A 19,443-nucleotide genomic window follows, 5' to 3' on the forward strand; every position below is an offset into this window, starting at 1 on the left:
GCAGCGCGTGTAGACAACTCTTTCAAGGAATTTGGAAATGAATGGTAGGAGGGATATGGGGCGATAACTGGAAGGTGAGGTGGGGTCAAGAGAGGGATTTTTTAGGATGGGAGAGACATGGGCATGTTTGAAGACAGAGGGGAAGGAACCAGTGGAAAGTGAGCAGTTGAAGATGGCAGTTAAGGAGGGGAGAAGGGATGGAGCGAGAGATTTCATGAGGTGAGAGGGAATGGGGTCAGAAGCACAGGTGGCCGGAGTAGCACTTGAGAGGAGGGATGAGAGCTCCTCTGAGGATACCGCTGGGAAGGATGGGAGAGTAGCAGAGAGTGTTGAGAGTCGGGGGATTGGAGAAGGGGGGGAAGTGACTTTGGGGAGGTCGGACCTGATGGATTTAATTTTGTCAATGAAGTAGGAGACCAGATCGTTGGGGGTGAGGGAAGGAGGAGGGGGAGGAACCGGGGGCCTGAGAAGGGAGTTGAATGTACAGAAGAGCTGGCGGGGGCGATGGGCATGGGTGTCAATAAGAGAGGAGAGATAGTTTTGTCTGGCAGAGGAGAGGGCTGAGTTAAGGCAGGAGAGGATAAACCTGAAGTGAACGAGGTTGGCACGGTTATGGGCTTGTGAGACGGGAGGGGTGGTATCGCCAAAGGTGATGAGAAAGTGAGCGGGAGGGCATGGTTTGGTGGGCAAGGTAAGAAGTTCAGAAGGGAGGACATTCCAGTAGAGATGTCTTAAAGGCAAGAGGAAATGCAAGACTGCAGAGAGAGAGAGAGATCAGGACTGATTTCGGCTTCAAGGCTCTCCATCACCTCGCCCCCTCCTACCTCACCTCTTTTCTCTCCTACAGCCCAGCCCGCACCCTCTGCTCCTCTGCTGCTAATCTCTTTGCCGTCCCTCGTTCTCGCCTGTCCCGACATCGAACCCCGGCCCACGTTATCCCCCTGGCCTGGAATGCCCTCCCTCTGCCCATCTGCCAAGCTAGCTCTCTTCCTCCCTTCAAGGTCCTACTGAGAGCTCACCTCCTCCAGGAGGCCTTCCCAGACTGAGCCCCCTCCTTCCTCTCCCCCTCTTCCCCTCTCCGTCCCCCCGTCTTACCTCCTTCCCTTCCCCACAGCACCTATATATATGTATATATGTTTGTACCTATTTATTACTCTGTTTATTTATTTATTTATTTTACTTGTACATAGCTATTCAATTTATTTTATTTGGTTAATATGTTTGGTTTTGTTCTCTGTCTCCCCCTTCTAGACTGTGAGCCCACTGTTGGGTAGGGACTGTCTATATATGTTGCCAGCTTATACTTCCCAAGCGCTTAGTACAGTGCTCTGCACACAGTAAGTGCTCAATAAATATGATTGATTGATTGATTGATTGACTGGAGATGTAGATTAGGGTATCACCTATATAGCGGTGGTAGTTGAAGCTCTGTGAACAAATGAGTTCTCCAAGGGAAATTATAAGAAACACAAGGACTTCTTTCTACACCTCTTCTCCAAGCCGTTAACAGTCTTTCTCTGTTTCCCTGATTTCCAGAGACAAAGTTTATCCTCATTCATTCATTCATTCAATTGTATTTATTCAATAAATCAATCATATTTATTCATCATCATTATCATCAATCGTATTTATTGAGCGGTTACTATGTGCAGAGCACTGTACTAAGCGCTTGGGAAGTACAAATTGGCAACATATAGAGACAGTCCCTACCCAACAGTGGGCTCACAGTCTAAAAGGGGGAGACAGAGAACAAAACCAAGCATACTAACAAAATAAAATAAATAGAATAGATATGTACAAATAAAATAAATAAATAAATAGACTAAAAAATATGTACAAACATATATACATATATACAGGTGCTGTGGGGAAGGGACGGAGGTAGGATGGGGGGATGGAGAGGGGGACGAGGGGGAGAGGAAGGAAGGGGCTCAGTCTGGGAAGGCCTCCTGGAGGAGGTGAGCTCTCAGCAGGGCCTTGAAGGGAGGAAGAGAGCTAGCTTGGCGGATGGGCAGAGGGAGGGCATTCCAGGCCCGGGGGATGACGTGGGCCGGGGGTTGATGGCGGGACAGGCGAGAGCGAGGTACGGTGAGGAGATCAGCGGTGGAGGAGTGGAGGGTGCGGACTGGGCTGTAGAAGGAGAGAAGGGAGGTGAGGTAGGAGGGGGCGAGGTGATGGAGAGCCTTGAAGCCCAGGGTGAGGAGTTTCTGCCTGATGTGCAGATTGATTGGTAGCCACTGGAGATTTTTGAGGAGGGGAGTGATATGCCCAGAGCGTTTCTGGACAAAGATAATCTGGGCAGCAGCATGAAGTATGGATTGAAGTGGAGAGAGACACGAGGATGGGAGATCAGAGAGAAGGCTGGTGCAGTAGTCCAGACGGGATAGGATGAGAGCTTGAATGAGCAGGGTAGGGGTTGGGATGGAGAGGAAAGGGCAGATCTTGGTAATTTTGCATAGCTGAGATCGGCAGGTTTTGGTGACGGCTTGGATGTGAGGGGTGAACGAGAGAGTGGAGTCGAGGATGACACCAAGGTTGCGGGCTTGTGAGGCGGGAAGGATGGTAGTGCCGTCAACAGAGATGGGAAAGTCAGGGAGAGGACAAGGTTTGGGAGGGAAGACAAGGAGCTCAGTCTTCGACATGTTGAGCTTGAGGCGGCGGGCAGACATCCAGATGGAGACGTCCTGAAGGCAGGAGGAGATGCGAGCCTGGAGGGAGGGGGAGAGAGCAGGGGCAGAGATGTAGATCTGGGTGTCATCAGCATAGAGATGATAGTTGAAGCCGTGGGAGCGAATGAGGTCACCAAGGGAGTGAGTGTAGATCGAGAACAGAAGGGGACCAAGCACTAAACCTTGGGGAACCCCCACATTAAGAGGATGGGAGGGGGAGGAGGAGCCTGCAAAAGAAACTGAGAAAGAACGACCAGAGAGATAAGAGGAGAACCAGGAGAGGACGGGATCTGTGAAGCCAAGGTCAGATAGCGTGTTGAGAAGAAGGGGGTGGTCCACAGTGTCAAAGGCAGCTGAGAGGTCGAGGAGGATTAGGACAGAGTAGGAGCCGTTGGATTTGGCAAGCAGGAGGTCATTGGTGACCTTTGAGAGGGCAGTTTCTGTGGAATGTAGGGGACGGAAGCCAGACTGGAGGGGGTCGAGGAGAGAGTTGTTGAGGAATTCTAGGTAGCGAGTGTAGACAACTCGTTCAAGGAGTTTGGAAAGGAATGGTAGGAGGGATATGGGACGATAACTAGAAGGTGAGGTGGGGTCAAGAGAGGGTTTTTTTAGGATGGGAGAGACATGGGCATGTTTGAAGGCAGAGGGGAAGGAACCAGTGGAGAGTGAGCGGTTGAAGATGGAAGTTAAGGAGGGGAGAAAGGATGGAGCGAGAGATTTCATGAGATGAGAGGGAATGGGGTCAGAAGCACAGGTGGCCGGAGTAGCACTTGAGAGGAGGGAGGAGAGCTCCTCTGAGGATACTGCTGGGAAGGATGGGAGAGTAGCAGAGAGTGTTGAGAGCCGGGGGGTTGGAGAAAGGGGGGGAAGAGACTTTGGGGAGATCGGGCCTGACGGATTTAATTTTGTTAAATGAAGTAGGAGGCCAGATCGTTGGGGGTGAGGGAAGGAGTAGGAGGAGGAACCGGGGGCCTGAGAAGGGAGTTGAGTGTACGGAAGAGCTGGCGGGGGTGATGGGCATGGGTGTCAATAAAGGAGGAGAAATAGTTTTGTCTGGCAGAGGAGAGGGCTGAGTTAAGGCAGGAACGGATAAACTTGAAGTGAACGAGGTTGGCATGGTGTTTAGACTTTCGCCAGCAGCGTTCATCAGCTCGAGCATAAGAGCGAAGGAGGCGGACAGTAGCAGTGATCCAGGGCTGTGGGTTAGTGGTGCGAGAGCGGCCAAGGGAAAGGGGAGCCAGTGAGTCTAGCTGAGTAGAAAGGGTAGAGTTGAGAGGAGTAATCTGATCATCAAGACTGGGTAGAGAGGAGAGGGCGGCGAGGTGGGGTGTGAGGCGCCCCGAAAGATGGGTGGGGTCCAGAGAGCGGAGATCTCTGTGAGGGAGTAATACGGATTTGCAGGGGAAAGGAGTGTGAGTGAGGAGGCAGGTGAGAAGATTATGATCAGAGAGAGGGATTTCAGAGTTGGTGAGGGAGGACACAGTGCGGCGGTAGGAGATGATGAGGTCGAGGGTATGACCAAGTTGGTGAGTGGGTGAGGTGGGGTGGAGGAAGAGGTTGGCAGCGTCAAGGAGAGATAGAAGGTGAGCGGCAGAGGAGTCGTTAGGGATATCCATGTGGATATTGAAGTCTCCGAGGATCAGAGTGGGCATGGAGAAGGAGAGAAGGAAGGTGAGGAATGGGTCAAAGTCGTTAAAGAAGTTGGAAGTGGGTCCGGGAGGGCGGTAGATGACCGGTACAAGAATCTGGAGGGGGTGGTAGAGGCGAATAATGTGGGCTTCAAAGGAAGGGAAGGAAAGGGAAGGGGGAGGAGGGGTAGTGCGAAAGCGACATTGGGGGGCAAGAAGGAAAACGACACCTCCTCCTTTTCCGGTGAGTCTGGGGGAATGGGAGAAGAAGAGGCCTGCACTGCAGAGAGCAGCAGAAGAGACCGTGTCGTCTGGAGACAGCCAAGTTTCAGTTAGGGCGAGGAGGAGTAGAGAGCTGGAAAGGAATAGGTCCAGGATGAAAGGGATCTTACTTAAAACGGAGCGGGGGTTCCAGAGGCCACACTTGGCAGCAGCTGTCGAGGGAGGGGAGAGAGGGGAAAGAGTGCGAGGGGTGGGGGGGTTAGGATTGGGATGAGTTTGCGGGGGCCTGGGCGGGGAGAGTGGGAAGGGGGGTGGCGATGGGAGAGGAGAACTGGGATGGGGTGGGGGCGGGGAGAAGGGGAGGGAGGGGGGCCGGGAGGGAGGAGCAGAGGGCTGGCGCTGGTACAGAGGAATTCTTGGTAGGGGGTGAGGGGGAGTGGTCTTGGTGGGGGAGAGGGAGGGAAAAAGCTGGGTGGGAGAGGGGAAGGGGAAGGTGAGGAATGGGAATGGCAGTTGGGAGCAAGGGAATTGAAAGTTCATGGTGAGGTCAGCAGGGCGAGTGACAGTACGGTGGGAGGTTAACAATTGAGATGCAGAAGCAATAAAACAGTAGCAATGATATAAGTAGGCGATGGCATCACAGGGTGTGGTTAAACAATCAATATGGTATGGCAATAATAAAATTAGCAGATAATGATGTCATAGAGAGCAGATACAAAATATTAAGTGCTGGAGTAGGGTGGGCCTGTTAAGGGGGGTCAGGGAGCAGAGATACCTGGGGAGAGGAGTGGACAGTCAACTAGCATTTATTGAGCGCTTACTGTGTGCAGAGCACTGTACTAAGCGCTTGGAAAGTACAAGTTGGCAACATATACAGTCCCTACCCAACAGTGGGCTCACAGTCTAGAAAGTGGGCTCACAGTCTAGAATAATGGCATTTGTTAAGCACTTACTATGTGCAAAGCACTGTTCTAAGCGCTGGGGAGGTTACAAGGTGATCAGGTTGTCCTACAGGGGGCTCACAGTCTTCATCGCCATTTTACAGATGAGGGAACTGAGGCACAGAGAAGTTAAGTGACTTGCCCAAGGTCACACAGCTGACAGTTGGCAGAGTCAGGATTTGAACCCATGAACTCTAACTCCATAGCCCGTGCTCTTTCCACTGATCCATGCTGCTTGTGCTTACTGTGTACAGACCACTGTACTAAGCGCTTGGGAAGAACAAGTCGGCAACATATAGAGAGGGTCCCTACCCAACAACGGGCTCACAGTCTAGAAGGGGGAGACAAAACATGTAGACAGTGTCAAAATAGAATAAATAGAATTATGGCTATATGCACATCATGAACAAAACAAATAGAATAGTAAATATGTACAAGTAAAATAAATAGAGTGATAAATCTGTTCAAATATATGCAAGTGCTGTGGGAAGGGAAAGGAGGTAGGGTGTGGTGGGATGGGGAGGAGGAGAGGAGAAAGGGGGCTTAATCTGGAAAGGCCTCCTGGTGGAGGAGAGCTCTTAGTAGGGCTTTGAAAGGAGGAAGAGAGCTAGCTTGGCGGTTGTGTGGAGGGAGGGCATTCCAGGCCAGGGGAAGGACGTTGGCCTTGAGTCGACGGTGGGACAGGCAAGAACAAGGCACAGTGTGGAGGTTAGCGGCAGAGGAGCAGAGGGTGCGGGCTGGGCTGTCGAAGGAGAGAAGGGATTTGAGGTAGGAGGGGACGAGGTGATGGAGAGCCTTGAAGCCGAGAGTGAGGACTTTTTGCTTGATTCGTAGGTTGACAGGCATCCACTGGAGATTTCTGAGGAGGGGAGTAACATGCCCAGAGCATTTCTATACAGAGATAATCCGGGCAACAGAGTGAAGTATAGACTGAAGCAGGGAGAGACAGGAGGATAGGAGATCAGAGAGGACGCTGATGCAGTAATCCAGTCGGGATAGGATGAGAGATTGAATCAGCAAGGTAGCAGTTCGGATGGAGAGGAAACGGCGGATCTTGGCGATGTTTTGAAGGTGAGACCGGCAGGTTTTGGTGATGGATTGGTTATGTGGGGTGAACGAGAGAGCAGAGTCGAGGATGACACCAAGGTTGCAGGCTTGTGAGATGGGAAGGATGGTAGTGGCATCTACAGTGACGGGAAAGTCAGGAAGAGGGCAGGGTTTAGGAAGGAAGATAAGGAGTTCAGTCTTGGACATATTGAGTTTTAGATGGTGGGGCAGACATCCCGATGGAGACGTCCTGAAGTCAGGAGGAGATACAAGCCTGGAGGGAGGGAGGGAGGGAGAGCAGGGGCAGTGATGTAGATTTGGGTGTCATGAGCATAGAGATGATATTTGAAGCCGTGGGAGTGAATGAGTTCCCCAAGGGAGTGAGTGTAGATAGAGAATAGAAGGGGACCAAGAACTGACCCTTGAGCAACCCGTACAGTAAGGTGATGGGAACGGGAGGAGGAGCCCGCAAAGGAGATGGAGAATGAAAGGCCAGAGATAAGAGGAGAACCAGGAGAGGACGGAATCTGTGAAGCCAATGTTGAGGAGAAGGGGGTTATCCACAGTGTCGAAGGCAGCTGAGAGGTCGAGGGGGATTAGGATAGAGTAGGAGCCGCAGGCTTTGGCAAGAAGTAGGTCATTGATGAACTTTGAGAGGGCAGTTTCGGTGGACTGTAGTATATGGAAGCCAGATTGAAGGGGGTCAAGGAGAGAGTTGGCATTGAGGAATTCGAGGCAGCGAGTGTGGATGCCTCGTTCCAGCAGTTTGGAAAGGAAGGGGAGGAGTGAGATAGGACAATAACTAGAAGGATAGGTGGGGTCAAGAGAGGGTTTTTTTAGGATGCGGGAGACATGGGCATGTTGTAGGCAGAGGGGAAGGAACCAGTAAGGAGTGAGCAGTTGAAGATGGAAGTTAAGGAGGGGAGGAGGGAAGTATCAAAGGAACGAGTATCAAAGTACTCATTCTGGAAGCATCTAGCTTACCCCAGCTTGGGTGAGTGAGGAGATTGGGAAGCCTTGGAGGGATCTGAGGAGAGATGGGAGATATGGGAAGACTGAAGATTAGGAGCACCTGGGAAACTATGGGACTATGGAGACCTGGGTAAATTGGGGAAAATGGGAGATATTGGGGAGCTTTGGGACGACTGAGGAAATCGTCACTGCGGAGTGGAACAGAGAATGTGATAGAAGATGGGCTGAGGTGGGGGCCAAATTCGCTGTTGTCCATGTCATGTGGTTATTCTGGGAGCTCAGTCCTCATCTCTGGTGGACATGGTTGGGCTGGAAATGCCTCGGGGCTGAGGACAGATGGCACTGCCCAATGTCTGGAACCACTTAGACCAGCCACCCTTCAAGGGGCGCCAGGGGCAGCTGGGAGGGAAGAATTGCTGCCCCATGAATGGGCAGAACATTTGCAGTTGCCCATCCCCTTGGCCCCAGGTCCTGGTTTGAAGGCGGGATGCCTGTGCCCAAGTGCTGCCTTGCTCTACTGGCTGCTGGGGAAAATCTGATTAGGAGGGTTATGGGGAGCAGAAGGAGCCGGGGATGAGACATGAGGCCTCCAAATCCCTGGTTCCCCTCCAGGAAACCCAAATCCTCACTGAAGGCTCCATCAACTCCCAATCAGTAAACAATCAGTCAATCTTTCAATGTTATTTATTGAACAGTTACTCCATACAGAGCAGTGTACTGATGACTTGGGAGACTACAACAGAGTTGGTGGACATGTTCCCTGCCCACAATGAACTTTTCATCTATAGAAGGAGACAAACATTATAATAAATTACAGATAGGGGAAATAGTAAAATATAAGCATATGTACATAAGTGCTGTGGGACTAGGGTGAGAAGGAAAGTGCCTACTGTGTCACCCAGAAGGGAGGGCAGATAGGAGAAATGAGGGCTTGGTTAGGGAAGACCTTTTGGAGAAGATGTGATTTTAGGAAGGTTTTGAAAATGGAGAGAATGGTGGACTGCCTGATATAAAGTGGCTACCTGTCAACCTACAAATCAAGCAAAAACTCGTAACTCTCGGCTTCAAGGGTCTCAATCACCTTGTCCCCTCCTACCTCACCTCCCTTCTCTCCTTCTACAGCCCAGCCTGCACCCTCTGCTCCTCTGCCGCTAACCTAATCACTGTACCTCCTTCTTCCCTGTCCCGCCGTGGACCCCTGGCCCACGTACTCCCCCTGGCCTGGAATGTCCTCCCTCCGCACATCCACCAAGCTAGCTCTCTTCCTCCCTTCAAAGCCCTACTGAAAGCTCACCTCCTCCAAGAGGCCTTCCCAGACTGAGCGCCCTTTTTCTTCTCCTCCTCCCCATTCCCCCCGCCCTATCTCCTTCCCCTTCCCACAGCACCTGTATATATGTTTGTACAGATTTGTTACTCTATTTATTTTACTTGCATATATTTACTATTCTATTTATTTTGTCAATGATGAGCATCTAGCTTTAATTCTATTTGTTCTGACGACTTAACACCTGTCCACATGTTTTGTTTTGTTGTCTGTCTCCCTCTTCTAGACTGTGAGCCCGTTGTTGGGTAGGGACCATCACTATATGTTGCCAAGTTGTACTTCCCAAGCGCTTAGTGCGGTGCTCTGCACACAGTAAGCCCTCAATAAAAACGACTGAATGAATTAATGAATGTGACCATGCCTTTCCAGATCTGCTTCTCGTACTCCTTGCTCTCCAGCTCTATCATTTCCCCATGGGGACAAGAAACCAGACCAGTGGCTCTACATTCACACTCCAAAGCATCGCTAATGCTGGGCAACAGCGGGTCCTCTTTGTGCTCTTCCTGGGTCTGTACCTGGTCACCGTAGCGGGGAACCTGCTCATTGTCCTGGCCATCCGGACAGACTTCCGCCTCCACTCCCCCATGTATTTCTTCCTTGCCAACCTGTCTCTGGTGGACATTGGCTTCTCTTCTACCACTGTGCCCAGCCTGCTGGGAACGCTCTTCATTGGACACCAGGATGTTTTGTACAGTGGCTGCCTGGCCCAGATGTATTTCTTCATTGCCTTTGGGGCCACCGAGAACTTCCTCCTGGCTGCGATGGCCTATGATCGCTACTTGGCCATCTGCAATCCGCTGCGTTACTCAGTGGTCATGAGCCCTCAGTGTTGTGTCCTGCTGGTGGTTGCCTGCTGGCTGGTCTCTCACCTCCACTCCCTGCTGCACACCCTCCTTATGACCCAAATGACCTTCTGTTCCTCCCGTGAAATTCCTCTCTACTTCTGTGACGTCTTTCCCCTGCTGAAGATCTCCTGCTCCGATCCCTACATCAACTTTCTTGTAGTGTACACAGAAGGGGCCGCCATAGTCAACAGTGCCCTTCTGATGGTCCTGGTCTCCTACGCCCACATTATCCCCGCTGTTCTGCGGGTGCCCTCGGCCCATGGGAAGCACAAGGCCTTCTCTACCTGCAGCTCCCACCTGGCTGCAGTCGGGCTCTTCTATGGCTCCGTCATTTGGGTCTACTTCCAGCCGTCATCCAGCTTCTCCTCTGAGCGGGTCACCATGGCCACAGTCATTTACACAACCATCACCCCGCTCCTGAACCCCTTTATCTATAGCCTGCGTAACAGAGACCTACACCAGGCCTTGCGCTCCTGGCCTTGTGCCCTCAGACCCTAAATCCCTAATCTGGGTCTCCAGGTTCCTGAGACCCCAGCCCTATGCCCCCGGACATGGTGACCTGGGCCCTGTGCCTCCAAACCAATCCTTCACCCCCAGCCAGAGCTGGGACTCTCGCTATTTCATTAACCTAGTGTTTACCCAGTATTTACCCCAGCACCTAGCACAATGCTTCACATGTAATAAGCGTTAAGTAAAGACCGTTGACACAGATCTTGTCCCCAAGATGCTGCTGAACACCTTCTGCTCAGTAAGCAGCGTGGCTTAGTGGAACAAGCATGGACTTGGGAGTCAGAGGACATGGGTTCTAATCCCGGCTCCACCACTTATCAGCTGTGTGACTTTCGGCAAGTAACTTAACTTGTCTGGGCCTCAGTTACCTCATCTGTAAAATGGTGATTAAGACGGCGAACATCACTTGGGATAACCTGATTACCTTGTATCTACCCCAGCGCTTAGAACAGTGCTTAGCACATAGTAGCCGCTTAATAAATACCATAATTATCAATTATTATTGAAACCAACTCTTATTCTGACTACCTGTTCCTCAGCTACTGAGGATAATGTCTCCCAGACCAGGACGGTATGCCATGGTATGGATATCTATCGCCCTCTCCATTATGCTCCATCCTAGGCACCGACTTCATTCTCCTGCATCTATTGTCCAAAATCTGTCCCATCCCTCAGCATCCACCCCCATCCCCTGCATCCAGCCCCATACCTCAGCATCCATCCCACTTTCCCTGCATCCATCCTCATACCTCAGCATCCATCCCTATCCCCCTGCATCTGTCCCTATCCCTCAACATCCATCCTGATCTCTCACCATCTATCCCAATCCTCAGCATCCATCCCAATATCCCAGCATCTGTCCCCACCCCTCAACATCCATCCCAATCTCAAGGCATCTGTCCTCATCCTTCGACATCTATCTCCCTCCCCCTGCATCCATCCCCCTACCTCAGGATCCATCCCACTGGTTCTCCAACATTCATCCCTCTCTTCCTGCACTCGTCCCTATTCCTCAGTATTCCAACCAATCTCCAAGCATTCTTCCCCATCCCTCAACTTCCATCCCAGTCTCCCAGCATTGACCCCAATTTTCTAGCATCCGCTCTCATCTTCTGGTGTCTGCCCCAACCCTCAACATCTGTCCCTATCCCTTGGCATTTTATCTGTCCTCCAACGTGTCGTATGGTCCCCTGTCCCTATGTAGTAGTAGTAGTATTAGCATTTATAGAATGCCCTTTGAGTACAGTGCACTGTACTAGGCTCTTGGAAAGTACAAACCAAGCAAGTGGCATGCTCCTTGCCCACAAGGAGCTTACACTCTATTTGTGGAGGCAGGCACACAATGATTTACAAACAGTAACCAAAATTGGTCACTGAATGTACAGTTGAATCAGTGTATATACACAAGAGCTGAGGCTAGGTATAAATAGTTACATAGGTACTACTGATGGTTGATAAGTTTAAATGTCTTAGGACTCTGGAAATTCATTGGGGATAACATTTTGGAAGACAAAGCATTTCAGGATGCTTTGAATGTTGGAGAGCTGTGGTCTGTAGGATTCAGGGAGAGTTTCCAGTCAAGGGAACAGCGTGAACAATAGGATAGAACAGGGAGAATAGAGAGTGAAGTAGAATTAGAAGGTAAATTTAAGAGGAACGAATAGAGTGGATTAGGGAGTGACAGAAGAAGAGAATAAATAGATGAATGGGGTGAGATGGCACATAGCCTTGAACACAGTTGTGAATAATTTTTGCTTGATGTGGAGGGTCATGGGCAGACAGAGGAGGGTTTCAAGAAGTGAAGAAGTGAGCCCTGGAGGAAATGTCAAGAAGATAATAGTGATGGCTTTTGTTAAACACTTAATATGAGGTATTTGCAATATTTGTTAAGTGCTTACTATGTGCCAGGCACTGTATTAAGCACTGGAGGGGAATCCACAGACTCTGTCCCATATGGGGTTCACAGTCTTAATACCCATTTTACAGATGAGGTAGTGAGGTACAGAGAAGTAAAGTAACATGCCCGAGGTCAACCAACAGATAAGTGGTGGAGCTGGTATTGGAACCTATAGACCTTCTGACTCCCGGGCTTGTGCTCTATCCACTAGGCCTTGCCACTTTTCATAGCCCATGCTGTTTCAAGCACTATTCTAAGTCCTGGGGAAGATACAAGTTGAACAGATCAGACACATTCCCTATGTCCCATAGAAATCAAAATCTAAAGAGGAGGATCTAAGCAGCAGTGTACAGAATAGATTGGAGTGGAGAGGGGCTGGTGGCTGGGGGACCAGTGAGGAGACTAATACAATAATTGATCCATGGTTCATTCATTCATTCTTTCAATCATATTTATTACATGCTTACTGTGTGCAGACCACTGTACTAAGTGCTTGGGAAATATAATGCAGAAATAAAGAGTGACAATCCCTGCCCAAAATGAGCTCATAGTCTAGAGGCAGGGAAACATACATCAGTGCAAATGAACAGACATCAATATAAATAAACAAAATTACAGCTATGTACACAAGTTCTGTGGGGCAGAGAGATGGGGAAAGAGTAAAGGGAGCAAGTCAGGGTGATACAGAAGGGAGTGGGAGATGAGGAAAAGTGGGGCTTAGTCTAGGAAGGCCTCTTGGAAGAGATGTGCCTTTAGTAAGGCTTTGAATGTGGGGAGAGTAATTGTCTGGCAGATTTGAGGAGGGAAGGTGATCCAGGTCAGAGGTAGGACATGGGTCAGGAGTCGGCAGTGAGACAGGTGAGATCGAGGCACAGTGAGAAGGTTAGCAGCAGAAGAGCGAAGTCTGTGGGCAGGTTTGTAGAAGGAGAGAAACGAGGTTAGGTAGGAGGGGGCAAGGTGATGGAGTGCTCTCTTATAAGGTAGATTTGGGAATTATCCTCATAGAGGTGGTACCTGAAGCCTTGTGAGTGAATGAGCTCCCTGAGAGGGTAAGTTTTGAGCAAGAAGAGCAGAGAACCTAAAACAGTTAAAGATTGTGGGGCAGAAAACCAACCAACAAATTAAACTGAGGAGGGGTAAGAAAAGTAGGAGGAGAACTAGGTTAGTACCATGTCCACAAAAGCACGACCTGAAAGAGTTTCGAGGTGGAGAGTGTGGTGTTACTTAGGGAAACATGATCTCGTGAATAAGATGGGTGACCATAGTTGCTGGATCCTGCCTGGCCCAAATAGGACTATAGAATGTAAGGTAGAAGGCCAAATTGAAAAACAGACATAAGATGAAAATCAGGGAACACAGATAATAATAATAATAATAATAATAATAATAATAATAATAATAATAATAATAATAACATTTAATAACCACTTACTATGTGCAAAGCACTGTTCTAAGCTCGGGGAGCGGGGGTTGCAAGGTGATCAGGGTGTCCCACGGGGGGCTCAAGTCTTAATCCCCATTTTATAGATGAGGTACCTGAGGCACAGAGAAGTTAAGTGACTTGCCCAAACTCACACAGCTAACAATTGGCAAAGCCTCCTGGCTTTGAACTCCTGACCTCTGACTCCAAAGCCTGTGCTCTTTCTACTGAGCCAAGCTACTTCCATGAAAGATAAGATGTATGGCAGAAGGTCAGATGCAGAACCGAGGGTGCAGACAAATTGTAATGGCTGTGTGCAAGAAGAAATGTCAGACTTGCAATATAGGTGAACGGCCAGCTTCTGTGAAAAGATACAGACCACAAAGAGACAAGGATCAATGAAGCGGAGAAACTCAACTACCTTTGAAACTGCCTGACTCTTCATGTCCTGTTTCTTTGGGAAGAAGGGGAAACCTATCAGAAAACCATGACACACCACCCTTCCATGGAGCCAAGGGCTAGGAGTACATAAAAAAAGCGTTCACCCTGTATCAAATTTTTTTGCTTGCTGTAGGTTATGTTGAGAGGTTCCCTTCGAAGTCTGCCCAAAATAAAAGGGCAGGGGGACGAAGCATCAAAACAGCTTACCGTTGAGTTAACCGGTTGGGTGACTCCCTTCACTGGGCTCTCTAAGTAAGATTGGAGATTGTAGCAATAAAGGATATTCTTGAACCAACCATGGGGCTCATGGGGATTTGGGGCTATGGAAGAGACGGCTGTGGGAGCTCTTGGCCACCAAAAATAGGCTTCCCATAGCAGGTGGTTCACTGGATCAGAGGCTGTCAAAACGTCAAGGAGGGTTAGAATATAATAGAGTAGAGACGTTTAGGCCTAGGAGAGGCCTTGGAGAGCTAAGTGGTCCCAAATCCTTGGAATGAATGAAGACGAAGGTTGGTGAAGAGGAAGTGGAAACATTGAGTGTCAAGAACTTTGCATTCTCCACCGCCTCCCCCATACTATTGTCCTGTGTCTGTGCCTGTCCCCATCTGCCACGTCTACTACCTCTCAACCAAACTCAAGGTCTCTCCATCCATGGCTCTCAACTAGTTGTGACTCTCCTGTTCCCCGAGATACACAACGTGGGTCTCTTTCTGACTCTTCTATAGCTACTCAGCCACCAGTGGATCCCCTGTGCCAAAAGTGAAGCCAATCCCTGTGTCAGTCCCCTAGCATGAGCATTGCCAACCTTGTGCTGACCCCTTGGGACAGAAGATGTTTAGAGAGTAATAGCAATAGTAGTTATTAGTTAGTAGTTGTTTATTGACCTCACACTGGGTGTGATGCCCTATACTTAGCACTTGGGAAAGTACAAGAGAAACAATAAGCACGTTTCAAAGTAGTTCTTATTCTAACTGGAGAGACAAACATAAAAATATCTACAAATGTGGTCATCAGATGTGGGGGTCAAAAAAAAGCCCAAAACCTGAGCCCCATCGTTGGTTCAAGAATATCCTTTATTGCTACAATCCCCAATCTTGCTGTGTTCACAAGTGATAAGGGAGAGTATAAATAAATAAATATGAATGAACTATAGATGGCTGATGGGGTGGTGTGACTTGGGTTTGAGGGCTAATGAAGAAAGAGTTGTTGGAGAGTTTAACCCTGGTTCGATGGGTGAAGTGATCCCAATTTCCACCCAGTGAGGAACAAACCACTTTGAAGTTTGTTCCTATTGCTGTGATGTTTCACCTCAGTATGACCTTATTGAGTGAGTTTGGAGTCCCATAAAGGCCCACCCATCCCTCCCTTGGTGCAACAGAACAGTGTCTGAGGGCTGAATTGGGCTGGAGGTTCTTCCTGGCCAAAACAGAAGTAATCCAGGTTCACATCCGGTAGTGCTACTAGGAAGATACAGTTTCCCAAGGGACTGTTGAGCAATGTAGGTCCAGCAGCTCAGGAGACCCTCACCCACCTTGGCACTCAAAGAAGCAGTTATGGCTGGGTGAACCTCCGGGTCACAATCTTCAACTCTTCTGGGCCAGGGCTCCCTCAGCTCCCAACGGAGTCTAGTCCACCTCCAACACCCATTATGTTCCCATGGCAGGTGTGGACGGTTTTCGTAGCAGGAAGGGAAACAGCCAAGAGCCCAGAAAGGGGCACTAAAATGATACTTGCAGGGCAGAGCAAACCATGCAGTTCACAGCCCCTTTTACTTGAAGACCACCAGTACTGAACACAGAGTAAACAGGAGTAAATGTAGTCATGAGCTTTTGGTGACCTTCAGGAAGAATAGCCACAAGAGCCCTATCCCCAGGGGTAATAACAGAAATCTTGTGCATGCCCTGCCTGCGAATCACATGCCAGGACACATCTTTGGACACGCACCAGGCTAGTCTTCCTCCTGCCATGAGCCAGGCCTTATCTTTGGAAGGCCTCTGCATAGCCTAGAGGCCAGAAGAAGGGGTGCATAATCCAGGAGAGCAGAACATAGGAAGCAGAGCTCTCATTTCCTAAGAGGTTATGCTAAGGGGCCCCTGCCTGGACCACAAGAAGGGGCCTGGGATAGCTAAGGACCAGTTTGAGTAGGCTCTGAGGTAGAGCAGAGTTGCAACTGTACTCCTAGCAGATAAAGCTACTAGAAGTCTCAATTGAACAATTATTATTTCTGCGATTATTTTGGGTATTGGACTGAGCCCTTGCAAAAGGGGCTTATGTCCCTTGTTCCAACTTTCCTGACTCCATCCTCCTGGCTCACACCTTTTTACCCTGCCTGAAACTTCCCCTGGCTCCTGGGAAACCCACCAAACCACCTGTGTTCCCACCAGAAATCCCTGAAATCCCACTTCCTGCAGGGGGATTTCCCAGCTAATTCCCACCTCCCCTGTTTGTGCCCCCTCAGCCATAGGATCTGATTGTGTGTGTGTGTGTGTGTGTGTGTGTGTGTGTGTGTGTGTGTATTCGTGCACATTGTTGTAGGACTGTGGGTTTCATTTTTTATACTTGTTAACTGCTATGTGCCAGACACTGTACTAAACTCTGGGGTAGATACAAGATGATCAGGTCCATGTGGGACAGTCCATTTCCCATATAGGACTCACAGTCTTAATTCCCATTTTACAGATAAGGTAACTGAGGCACAGAGAAATAAAGTGACTTGCTTAAGGTCACACAGCAGACAAGTGGTGGAGCTGGGATTAGAACCCATAGTGGACTTTGCAGTCCCATGAACATCCAAGGGTGAATTTCACCATTAATGGTGTCTTCTTTGAGAAACAGCTTTGTTTCTTCTACTTATGCATTATCCATTCATTCATTCTTCACTATTGCTATTTCGATTTACATCTGTGTGTTTGCTCTTGTTCCCACCATACAAGCACAATGGCTGTGTACCTGACTTCTTCATTAGATTTCCTGTCCAAATCAGTGGGTGAACAACCTGCCCCTCTGCAAGAAATAGATAACTAACTAGTAACTAATTTCTCCTCTTCCCTGCAGCTACCACATAGCCCGGGCCTGAGTGTCCAGCCAAGCTTTCCAACTTTCCGCTTGAACGTTAGTTATCAAGGGGCAATGTCCCCGGGCTGCAAAATTACCAGTGAGTTTTCCCTCGGCAGAACATGCGCAGGGGCCGGCACAGTGCCTGGAGCAGCTCACGGTTGTGCAGGCTGTAGAGGAAGGGGTTGAGCAATGGGGTTACTACCGTGTACAGCACAGCCACCACAGAGCCCTGCTCCACTGAACGGCTAGGGGAGGGGCACAGGTAAAGGCTGATGATGGTCCCATAGAAAAGTGACACCACGGCCAGGTGGGAGCCACAGGTAGAAATGGCTCGACGCAGCCCCCGGACAGATGGCACCCTCAGGACTGCGTAGAAGATGTGGGTGTAGGAGACGAGGATGCCCAAGAATGGTCCCACCAGGAACGCTCCCCCAAAAGTGATGATGACCAGTTTATTGGCAGAGGTGTCAGAGCAGGAGAGATGCAGCAGAGTGGATAGGTCACAGAAGAAGTGGGGAACCACCCTCTCTGTGCAGAAGGACAACCGAGCCATCAGGAGGGTGTGGACCAGTGCATGGACAGCAGTGAGGACCCAGCAGGTGACCACCATCAGTGCAGAACGCCTGGGGTTCATGGTTGTAACATAACTCAGGGGCTGGCAGATGGCAACATAGCGGTCATATGCCATTACAGCCAAGATGAAATTGTCCAGGTCTCCAAATAACAGGAAAAAGTAAATCTGGCTCAGGCATCCAGTGTAGGAGATGACTGGGTTGTGTGTCTGCATGTTGGCCAGCATCTTGGGGACGGTGGTGGAGGAGAAGCAGACGTCAGCACAGGATAGGTTGGCAAGAAAGAAGTACATGGGGGAGTGGAGGTGTGAGTCGGTGCCGGTGGCTAGGACAATGAGCAGGTTCCCCGTTATGGTGACCAGGTACAGAGCCAGGAACAGCATGTAGTACAGCTCCTGTTGCCCTGGCGGGGTGGGTAGCCCCAGCAGGATGAACTCAGTGATGTGGCTCTGGTTCTCCATCTCCATGCTCTGTTGGACCAGCAGTGGGAGGGAAATGCAGTCATCATGATTGAGGACAATAGTGGAAGCGGGGATGCCCCTGAGCCTGGGGTCAGGTGTGGGGGAGAAACTAGAAGCAGCAGATTGAGTTGAGTGCAGAAGGGAGAGCCAAGGAATCAGGGAATGCTAGGCGCCCCTGCCACTGGAGACAGGGATCTGGGTCAGGCTGCCCACAGATGGGATGGGGCCTTCCTTCCATCCCACTCACCACCACCATGGAGAAGCCCGGGGACCAGGATTAGTAAATACCTTAGTGAATGTAGGACTGTACAGATTGGGAAATGGCATTCTCTGTAACCACTGTTAGATTACTGAGAATGGAAGGGCACAATCCCTTATGAAAATTGTTAGAACCTGGAGATTGGAAACTGGAGAATGTAATTAAGTGGGGAATGGATGAATGGAATTCCCTGTACCAACTGTAAGACTGTGCACAAATGGAGGCAGCATCCTGTGTAATGACAGTTAAAATGTTGGGAATGCTTTGATTGTGTGTGTTGGGGGGGCGGGGGCGGGGGAGAGGGGCTTTGAATCTCCTATGTCGACCCTCCCTGTCTTGCAAACCCATAACTTTGGCACTATTCGTGACTGCTTTCTCTCATTCAACCCACATATTCAATCCATCACTAAATCCTGTCAGTCCCACTTATACAGCATAGCTAATATCCACCTCTTCCTCTACATACAAACTGCCACCATGTTAATATAATCACTCATTCTATCCCACCTGAATTACTGCATCAGCCTCCTTGCTAACCTCCCAGCATTCTGTCTCTTCCCACTCCAGGTCTTACTTCATTCTGCTGCCCAGTTAACTTTTCTGCAAAAACATTCAGGACATGTCACCCCACTCCTCAAAAAACTCCGGTAGTTCCCTACCCCCCACCACATCAAAAAACTCTTCACTATTGGCTTTAAAGCACTCCACCACCTTGCTCCCTCCAACCTCACCTTACTACTCTCCTTTTACAACCTATCTAGCACACTTCACTCCTCTAATGCTAGCCTTCTCACTATGCCTCAGTCTTGCCTATCTCACCACCCACCCCTAGCCTATGTCTGATCTCTGGCCTGGAATGTGCTCCTTCCTCAAATCCAACAGCAAATTTCTCTTCTCTGATTCAAAGACTTACTGAAGGCACATCTCCTCCAAGAGGCCTTCCCAGAATAATCTCCCCCTTTCCTCTTCTCCCACTCCCTTCTGCATCACCCTGGCATGCTTCCTTCACTCTTTCTTCCTCCCAGCCCCACAGGAGTTATGTACATAGCTCTCATTTATTTATTTGTATTGACTCTAGACTTTAAACTCATTGTGGGCATGGAATGTGTCTGCTTATTGTTGAATTGCATTCTCCCAAGCGCTTAGTACAGTGCTCTGCACACAGTAAGCATTCAGTA

General features: G+C 49.6%; 2 protein-coding genes across 2 annotated transcripts; one reads left to right on the forward strand and one right to left on the reverse strand.

The window, feature by feature from the left end:
• Positions 1–9,216: 9,216 nt before the first annotated feature.
• Positions 9,217–10,146, forward strand: LOC119923502 (olfactory receptor 1361-like). Its single transcript, XM_038742876.1, has one exon. The coding sequence runs from the start codon at positions 9,217–9,219 to the stop codon at positions 10,144–10,146; it is 930 nt and encodes a 309-aa protein (XP_038598804.1).
• A 3,133-nt stretch (positions 10,147–13,279) lies between these two features.
• LOC119923503 (olfactory receptor 1468-like) lies at positions 13,280–18,012 on the reverse strand. The gene is made up of 4 exons (XM_038742877.1): positions 17,069–18,012; positions 15,647–15,704; positions 13,811–13,929; positions 13,280–13,334 (listed from the first exon to the last, which is right to left on the reverse strand). Exons 1-4 carry the CDS (start codon positions 18,010–18,012, stop codon positions 13,280–13,282), a joined length of 1,176 nt encoding a protein of 391 aa, XP_038598805.1.
• Between the last annotated feature and the right edge of the window lie 1,431 nt (positions 18,013–19,443).

Source organism: Tachyglossus aculeatus, unplaced genomic scaffold (genome assembly GCF_015852505.1).
Source record: "Tachyglossus aculeatus isolate mTacAcu1 unplaced genomic scaffold, mTacAcu1.pri scaffold_1_arrow_ctg1, whole genome shotgun sequence".
Taxonomy (NCBI): domain Eukaryota; kingdom Metazoa; phylum Chordata; class Mammalia; order Monotremata; family Tachyglossidae; genus Tachyglossus; species Tachyglossus aculeatus.

What these genes read in the sequence shown, in the direction of transcription:
- LOC119923503 (XM_038742877.1), bottom strand. Translation starts at nt 18,012, where the DNA reads ATGGAGATGGAGAACCAGAGCCACATCACTGAGTTCATCCTGCTGGGG. An exon ending in TGCCGAGGGAAAACTCACTG is followed by an intron (nt 15,705 to 17,068) that starts GTAATTTTGCAG and finishes CTCTGTGTTCAG; the next exon opens with TACTGGTGGTCTTCAAGTAA. An exon ending in TGGTTTGCTCTGCCCTGCAA is followed by an intron (nt 13,930 to 15,646) that starts GTATCATTTTAG and finishes TTCTTCCCAAAG; the next exon opens with AAACAGGACATGAAGAGTCA.
- LOC119923502 (XM_038742876.1), top strand. Translation starts at nt 9,217, where the DNA reads ATGGGGACAAGAAACCAGACCAGTGGCTCTACATTCACACTCCAAAGC.